This window comes from Apostichopus japonicus, chromosome 11 (genome assembly GCF_037975245.1).
Source record: "Apostichopus japonicus isolate 1M-3 chromosome 11, ASM3797524v1, whole genome shotgun sequence".
Classification (NCBI taxonomy): domain Eukaryota; kingdom Metazoa; phylum Echinodermata; class Holothuroidea; order Aspidochirotida; family Stichopodidae; genus Apostichopus; species Apostichopus japonicus.
Window position 1 is genome coordinate 23,873,027 of NC_092571.1, and position 8,815 is coordinate 23,881,841.

General features: G+C 36.4%; 1 protein-coding gene across 1 annotated transcript; it reads right to left on the minus strand.

Moving 5' to 3' along the window:
- Positions 1-311: 311 nt before the first annotated feature.
- On the minus strand, positions 312-5,723 carry LOC139976189 (protein C3orf33-like). The gene is made up of 5 exons (XM_071984699.1): positions 5,268-5,723; positions 3,944-4,003; positions 3,364-3,520; positions 2,289-2,449; positions 312-992 (listed from the first exon to the last, which is right to left on the minus strand). Exons 1-5 carry the CDS (start codon positions 5,385-5,387, stop codon positions 684-686), a joined length of 807 nt encoding a protein of 268 aa, XP_071840800.1. The 5' UTR covers positions 5,388-5,723; the 3' UTR covers positions 312-683.
- Between the last annotated feature and the right edge of the window lie 3,092 nt (positions 5,724-8,815).

The following is an 8,815-nucleotide window of genomic DNA, read 5'->3' on the forward strand; positions in this document are numbered from 1 at the left end:
AGAGTATGTTATGCACCCTGTACATTAAACAGCAAACTCAAATTAAATGGCATATACATATATATTTATTTATTTATATATATATATATATATATATATATATATATATATATATATATATATATATATATATATATATATATATATATATATATATATAAAGTGGGAGGCCCGGTTTCGATTCCCAGTGGAGGCTGGAAGTTTTTCACTGTTCTGGATTTTCCTTCTCATTACGTTTTCATTTATATATATATATATATATATGGATATATATATATATATATTTATATTTAATATTGATTATTTAATATATATATATATATTTATTTATATTTAATATTTATTATTTAATATATATCTATATCTATACATACTATATAACAAACAAGAGTGACAAACCAAAATATGCTGTCCCTTTCCTACCTCCCCCTCCCACTTGCCTGCTCCTTATTAAAAAGAGAAATTACACAAAACACATTTTTTTTACAATATTTACATTAATTTATCAAGCAATGTTGTATAGGCAAGGAGCAAAATTCTTAGTGCATCAGGAGTAAATCATACCCTGATTTATTTAATAAAAAGTTATCAAAATTAACTTATAAAGCTGTTTTTGAGCCACTCTGTGCAGTCTGTAGACCAAAAAATCCTCAAATTATTGTTCATATTGCTCATTATCCTCTTCATTTCCTTTTGAAAAAACTTCTCCAGAAAGTTGCAAGTGTTCTCGGAAATTGATAAACTTGTTTTCCACACAAATTTACCCACTCTCTGATTCCCTCTGTTCTGACCGAGACTGCCTCTGAAAGTTGCTCCCGCATGCTTGGAGTTTTCCATAAGCCTCTCTTCTTCCTCTCTGAGTACATTTCAGCTTTCAGTAATTTTTGTGTCAACGAACGAGTGTACCGTGATGACGGAGCTAACAGATCCTGCGTCTTTCCCAGGCCAAGCCGAAGAACTTCAAAATTCAAGTTTTTGGATGAAAAAGAATGCTGGAAAGCAAGAAAATTGAGATCGAGATTGAACAGAAATCAAAATTGGTCGTCTACTATCACCAAGACTGCTGTTATGTAAGATTTTTCTTAACTTCATCGAGACACCATATTGGAGATAGCTCAATGTCTCAAAAGATAATCTGGTGGAATACAATGATTCAGAAATTACTTTTGCAAAAGGTTGGAACCAGAATGCAAAAATGCATGTTTACAAGGTTTTCACAATTTTCACCCCTGGTGACTCCAAATGATCTTTGATCTCCACCAAACACAATAGGATTTTTGTAATTAATGTGGTTCTTCTACACACTTACTATGAAGTTGGTTTGACCTTCCCTTCTTGAAATATCGTGTTTACAAAGTTTTCACAATTTGACCTCTGGTGATCCCAAATGACCTTTGACCTCCACCAAAACCAATAGGCTTCTTGTAATTGAGGTGGTACTTCTACACTAACTATGAAGTTTGTCTGACCTTCCATTTTTGAGATATCGTGTTTACAAGCAGGCTGTCACAAACGCACTCACACATACATACACGCATTCGTCGTCATGAATGCATAGGCTACGATTATCATTGAAACCAAAAACTTGTGGGGCAAACAGATGAGCTTGAAAAGCAAGGTATTAAAGGGATGGTTTGTTGGCAAATAGCGAGACAGATAATACATCAATGTTCCACACTGGTAGTTGAGAATCCCTTCTTCTTTCTTATTAACTCTGGATATGGTTATGATTCATTAATATTCAAGGGGTTTGACAGTCAGAGAGATAAAAAGTTCACACTGAGAGTGGAATATACAAATTTGATATCTTGTTCCTTACATTTAATAGATTCTGGGATACTAAAATGAACATTAAGCAGTGGCAGGTCAGGTGTGTATTAGGAGAAGTCATCTCAACCATGTGCTGAAGTCAAGTACAGCAAAATCAAGACTGAATCTAAGTTTTACTCCTCTGTTCTGAGTCCTAGTAATACTTTTTAACTTCTTAAATTTAATTCAGGGCAAGTAAGTTTTGAAAAAAAACATGTTATAGTTTTGCGGGACTCATTTTGGTCTCTATCTGAACTTTCAAGTCCTGATTGTCACAGTCCTTCACAACTGAGCCTAGTTAGGGTCCTGCACAGCACATTCCAATATTGATGTCCTTCAAACATGACCTTCAGTCTTACATCACTGACAATGTCCAATTGCACTAGTACATTGGGTGAACCTAGTGGGTAGTAAACTATCGTTTGCTGATATAAACAAACAACTTTCTACCAGATTCAGAATCTCTCTACTTTGAGTACCTTTGGCATTTTTATCACAACTTCTATCTGTCCAGCATTGTTTACAGACAGGAGTCGAAACCAAATAAGAGGGTTTTCCTTCAAAGTAGCCTTTAAAAACTCTTGGCCTTCTGACTGCAGAGAGACGCCAGCAAGATATAAAGGGAGGTAGCTGTTTGAACCTAGCAGGACACAGAGAGAAAACAAAGGAGAAATTTTATTGTCAGGAAAGAACTGCAAAGTTAGATATGACAGGTATTTCATATCTGCACAATATTAGTATATATATTTGAATGATGTACGGTTCACTTTCATAAGGCTGTTACTGCTAGCTATTATAACTTACTACCAAAAGGGAGAAATCACAATCCAATCTTTGATCCTTCTGCCTTCCTTCCCCAATCTTCCTCTGCTGTCAAGTCAGGAAACAAAAAATTGTGTCCCTAGCATCTTTGCCCACTTTCCCAAATATTGAGAGATTTTAAGGCATCTGTTCATCTCAGTTCATCATCAGTACAGTGCCTGCAGCCATGAATACTGAACAATGTGCTATTCAGCCATGTATTAAAAGAAACAAAGCATAAACGATACTTCTCACTTCACACAGTGGAACCAATGGGGGGCGGGAACGGTGGACACAAAGGCACAAAATTCAGTTGGGGGAACAATATTTGTTTCCTTTTACTTGTGAAGTTTTTGTACACTTAACGGTGGCACAGAAGAGTGGGGGTGGGGCACAGTATTCTGCACGCAGGGGCACAGTCCCCTTTTTGTCCTGGCCTGGCAACCGGCCTGAGGTACTGCCTCCAATATAGCAACCTAGTAAGCTGTTTGATTCTGTCAAGTGCGCATAGACCAAATGAGACCATAGAGGAGAAAGACAACAGACTGGCCAATACTATCAATGACATAAACCTGAGTTGATCTTTTGATAAATTTGTTCCTTAAACATACAAATGAAGAGGGTTTTTCAGAATATATAAAACACATGCATTTAACTGATACTGATCGCTAATGATATTTCATCTTCAAGTTTTTCTGTGATAAGAAATTGTTCGACAGGAGATACATCCAAATACTTGCACTTTTGTTTTACCTCGTTGACTTGATTGTATTTTCCATGGCAATGGTAGAATTGGTAAGTGACTAACTTCTATCACTCCATCTTCGACTTTTTCAACTCTACCATGTAAATGGACTCGACGCTGAACAAAACCCTTTGGAATATCTTTGGCATTTCTGAATGTAGTCACCTGAGAAAAAGACGTAAAACTAACGTAAAAAATGGAAATGAACCCTTTCGGTGTAACATACACTTGAAGAAATGATAATTAATATTTAAAATTTAGTGTCCAGAGAAACCAGACTGTATTTTTTTATCACATTAATGTTTATTCATAGCTCTCAAATGACATCAAGGTTCAAAGGTATTAAATTCTCCTGTCTCAAGAGCATGAAATCTGTTAGAACTCAAAATGATTCTCAACGCTCTTTTCAACAGTTTTTATTCCAAAATATCTTTAATAATACAATACAACTTTTCCCACCAGAGTACCAACATCTAATATCATATTGTGAATGAAAATAAAGCCAGCTCTAAGTGTTAAAGAATAAAAGTGAAAACTAATCAAACACAGAGTGTTCAAATTTAAATTACTTTTGCTGCTATATCTCACCAGACGTACACTTCTGCCAATGGTCAGTACCCCTGCTATTGCAGTTGTTGTAACAGCAATCTGAAAGAGAAGGTAAAAGTGGAACAAGTAAGAACAAGAACAAGTGATTCATGCTGACAAATAAAACATAGAACTGTTAGGACACCAAAAAGGAAACCAATTTTAAGCTTCAAATTCACATTTCTCAAGCCAGTGACATACCTGTACGAGTTGGCAAAGGATGGTGCAATATGCTTAAGTCCCCCAACCTCAACCCCCTTCCTACCCACTGTCTTTTATTCAAATATGGCAACTTTCTGTGCATATAGTTGAAGCACTACCTGTAGGTGGTTTCGATAAAACATTATTTATACTAATTAAAGATCTTAATATGGATCATTCAGACCAGTTGCTCAGTTCGGGCATTCTGTAGATGTTCAAAATGTCTAATAAATTTAATTTATATATTTATTGAAAAAGTTTTTTACTAGGCCGTGGCTATTCTTACGACTAGTCGTAATAATTATTTATAAACTATTCTTACGACAAAGGCGAATTCAAGCGCAGTAAAGTAAATAAAGCAACTGCGCATGTAGTAGGGGTAACCCTAACTTTAACCCTAAACCCCAATCCTAACACTAACCCTAACCGGAAATTATTGTTACTCCTGCTCGTAAAAATAGTACTCCTGTCATAAAAATAGCAACTGCGCATGCGTAATCGGAAATTATTCTTACGAATAGTCGTAAGAATAGCCACTTTGTTTTTACTAACACCTGGACATCAAAATAACATCTGACTGAGTTTGCCCTGTTCCCAAAGAAATATGATACCCTTAAGCAAGCACAGAATGAAATTTTTTGTTTTGAATGTTTGAAGTAAGGATGCTTCTCTTCACAAGTAATAAATTAAAATAAGACCCTGCAAATGTGAAAGTCATTTATCCTCTGTGTTATGCTACTTTGAAATTGATTAAAGAACTTAATATACACAATCATGGTATCTACAGTGGAGCCTGATTAATTTTGACAACTAAGTTCTAGCATATGGTTTCAAGCTCTCAACAGCAGTGGATGGAGTATCTGCAGCCAATATCGTGAGGCATTTGCAATTCTGCAACACCATATATAGCGGCATTTACCACGTGTATCTTTGTTATGTAACTGGGATGATTATCGAAAATGTTAGATTGCCATTAACATCACCCTGTAACCATGAGAAAATTGACCAGAGACTGATAATATATATATTCGCAGAATCGGTTCTCTGCAATTAGGCCTACATGTTCTCCTACTGCAGACCTAATTATCGACTCGACTGAGAAAGTGAGAGGTTCAGTTCTTACCTGTAAAATACTTTGGTACCTGTCGATGAAATTCGTAAAGTTCTGCAACAAATTGGTCTCTGAATCTCCGTTTTCTGCCCTTTGATGACTGTTGGGCAACCGGGAACCATTTCTGGCCATAGCTGCAAAGAGGCACACGACCACTGATCAGTGCTCACGACCAACCAAAACAACGCCTGTCGGAAGCTAGCAAGCCATTATCAGCAGAATATAGCAACATACACTAGCAGCAGACAACAACGAAAAGGGCAACCCAACACACCAACTGTTCACCTCAGCAGCGGCAACACGGGCAAATGCAACTTATCACGCAAGAAGTTGTTTATATTTATCATTAAAAAAAATAATAACTCGAGTTATGGGGGTATTTGAGGTGCCTGATATGTACCAGGAGACGAAACCCGCCGCTTAAACGTGTTATGGTTCCACAATCGGAAACAAAAGTTATTTCTGGAACAGAACTGACCATTAACAGTTTACCGCTATTTTGGTACAAAGTCGTGCAATGAGTTTTCGGTTGGGACTTCACATACCATGCAACACTCAGTTTTACCGATAGAGGCCTTTTACCATGAGAAAGATGCTGATGGTCTTGTCTTTTCTTTTAGTGGATGCTCTTAAAGCAGCATTTTGCGTTGGGTCGCTTTTTTCCACCTTTTCAACATGTGCATCGATTTTTTTACATGTATCAATCATAAAACAGCAAACTAAGATGCCATCCAAGTTTCACCCTGCCAAGAGCGTTAATTAGCGAGTAATTAACGATTTATGTCGATAACGAGTAAAAGTGTCCTCGACAAAGTTTTCATATCTCCAAATCCACTAGTTTGAATTCCACCAATCAGTGAATAGTATGTTTATTCATAAGCATTTTGCGTTTGGTCGCCGTTTTCTACGTTTTGACATGTCCATCGAGTTTTTTACATACATCAAATCACAAAACAGCAAATTAAGATATTAGCCAAGTTTTTCCCTGCCAAAAACGTTAATTGGCGAGTATTCCACATAAAAAATTAATCGCATTCAGTTCCCAAACCCACTAGTTTGAATTCAACCAATCAGAGATGCAGGTTTAGTTATGAGCCGTTGCTAAAAATAAAAAAATTTATTCATAAGCATTTTGCGTTTGGTCGCCGTTTTCTACGTTTTGACATGTCCATCGAGTTTTTTACATACATCAAATCACAAAACAGCAAATTAAGATATTAGCCAAGTTTTTCCCTGCCAAAAACGTTAATTGGCGAGTATTCCACATAAAAAATTAATCGCATTCAGTTCCCAAACCCACTAGTTTGAATTCAACCAATCAGAGATGCAGGTTTAGTTATGAGCCGTTGCTAAAAATAGATTCAAGACTTTGCGTTGGTACAACCAGGGAGTTGTTATGCAACTCTCTGGTACAACTGCCATATAGACTGTACACAAATCAAGCGTGGTGTTATATTACGTATCTGTCAATGACGTTCGTAGTGTTTAAATATTCATATTATGGGCGAGGTTTATTGGGTTCCCAACGGAAAATATCTTGGAGAACAACAAAGTTGAAAGTTGCAATTTTTTCGACTTTTATGCCACCATTTGAAGTAAAATATAAATAGATAAGCTAGTTATGTATGTCGTTATGGCATAGTGGAGTCAGTGAGGTTGAGAAAAATCATAGAAAAGGACGCAAAATGCTGCTTTAATTGCTCTTAGCTTCAAACCGTTCAAAACAACAACAGCGCAAAGTATGTAGCACACTGGTAAAAACAGCATACCACGGCGTTTCTGAAAATTGTAAAATTGCAACTGTCTGTTCGAACTAAGAGGGAGTTGAACAATTCCTTGGTTCAAAACAGATAATTCATTGAAATCACCATATATCATTATTATGGTATATTCGCGGGGTTCTTATATAAAAGGTAGCCACACGCACGTTACTGTGATTCATATAACCACACAAAATATTTTTTTCTATCAAGGTAGACGGATCATATATAGCGGTATCAATTTTTAGGGCAAAACGTTGGCGCTCGTCTACTTCTATCTTTCAGATGTTCAGCACACAGTTGATTTAGAAAAAGTATTTTGCTGTAGCGCCCAGGCCCTGAATGTATGATTTCCGACGTAGTCTTTTTCACTGGTAATTTCTGTGGTAATGCCATGCAAAATACCCTATAGGAAACATGCACTCAACAGAAATCCTGCAACTTTTGCAATGGAAAGCTGCTATAACTGGATCTTCAACAACGTATTTAATCCGAGGCGGACTGATGCGGATTACTCATGATAAATGTTACAAAGGCCTTAATTTATATTTATTTTTCATTTTTGCATATTGAAGTTATTCCAAGTTTAAATCCAATGGAGATGGGTAGAGTGATGATCATTTGCGGCAATCTTGCTGCGACCCCAACTCCCGTCCACTTTGATCGACAGTCGCATAATGTAGCCTATATATATATATATATATATATATATATAGGCTACAGTGACCATATATGCATGAACACCATGTTATCAAACTAAACATGAGGTATGATGCTAGAACGCTGAGTAAATAAAAATACAGGTGGTTTGATAGTTATGCTAGTCCATCTTATTCTAGCTACTCAGCAATTACACAAAAACGTTTTAAAAACGTTATGAAAATATTTGGTCTTTTGTTTTGATAACGTTATTTGTGGTGTAATAAGTATGTCACAAAAACGTTTTCAGGCTTTATTTCAAAACGTTGTATCGTTAAAACATTTATATAACGTTTTCAAAATGTGAGAAAAATATCACATCCCATAAAAAAAGTTATACCGATGTTTTCATAACACCACATTTAACGTTATGAAAACATATTTTAGAGGCTCTTTTAAAAACGTTATGATATTGTTTTGTGTTTGCTGGATATAGGTTGGAAAGGGAAGCGGGATATCGATAATGCAGTTTGTTGATGAAGCGCCCGATCGTCATGTTGGCTCAACTTGCCGTAATGTACGTAAGCACACATGAAAACAGCCTATGGTAGCCACAAAGTCAACGATTGACATCGATAGCAACTGAAATATCAATCAAAGAAGTTCTAAGTGAGATTTACAGATTCAAATATTCAGCATGATCCCCAAATATGATACAAACTCAAATAGTTATCTCAAGTGTTCGAACTTCAACAGTAAGTTTGATGGCATCCTCCACTGTCCAAGCCCGTTATCCGCATTATACGGTAGCTAGCCTAAATATCTTGATTTTCCAAATGCCAGTTCGCTGGTAGAGGAATATTTCTATGACGGTACTACAAAACTGTTCTACTGCGCAATTTTAGCGTGCTCATAGTTGTTGGAAATATTGTCTGCCTATAAGACTGAGTGGCACCCAAATTTTCTCAGGTATACGCTTACTTCAGAAACATGGAGTCCACCTCCAATCTTTGTTTATAAATTTATCCCAGGGACGTTCCACCCTCAGCTTCGTCTAGTAATTGGGAATCCCGTACAAACCGGAATTTTGTCAACAATGTTTTGATTAACTGCCAAGAAACAAGTTCACGCAGAGACAATTCTTTTCATATGATCACTCAG

Bases quoted from the DNA above. Each gene is read 5' to 3' on its own strand.
- LOC139976189 (XM_071984699.1), bottom strand. From the start codon at position 5,387: ATGGCCAGAAATGGTTCCCGGTTGCCCAACAGTCATCAAAGGGCAGAA. The intron at 3,521-3,943 runs GTGAGATATAGC...TCTTTTTCTCAG, and splicing joins TTGGCAGAAGTGTACGTCTG to GTGACTACATTCAGAAATGC. The intron at 2,450-3,363 runs GTAAAACAAAAG...GTGTCCTGCTAG, and splicing joins AATACAATCAAGTCAACGAG to GTTCAAACAGCTACCTCCCT.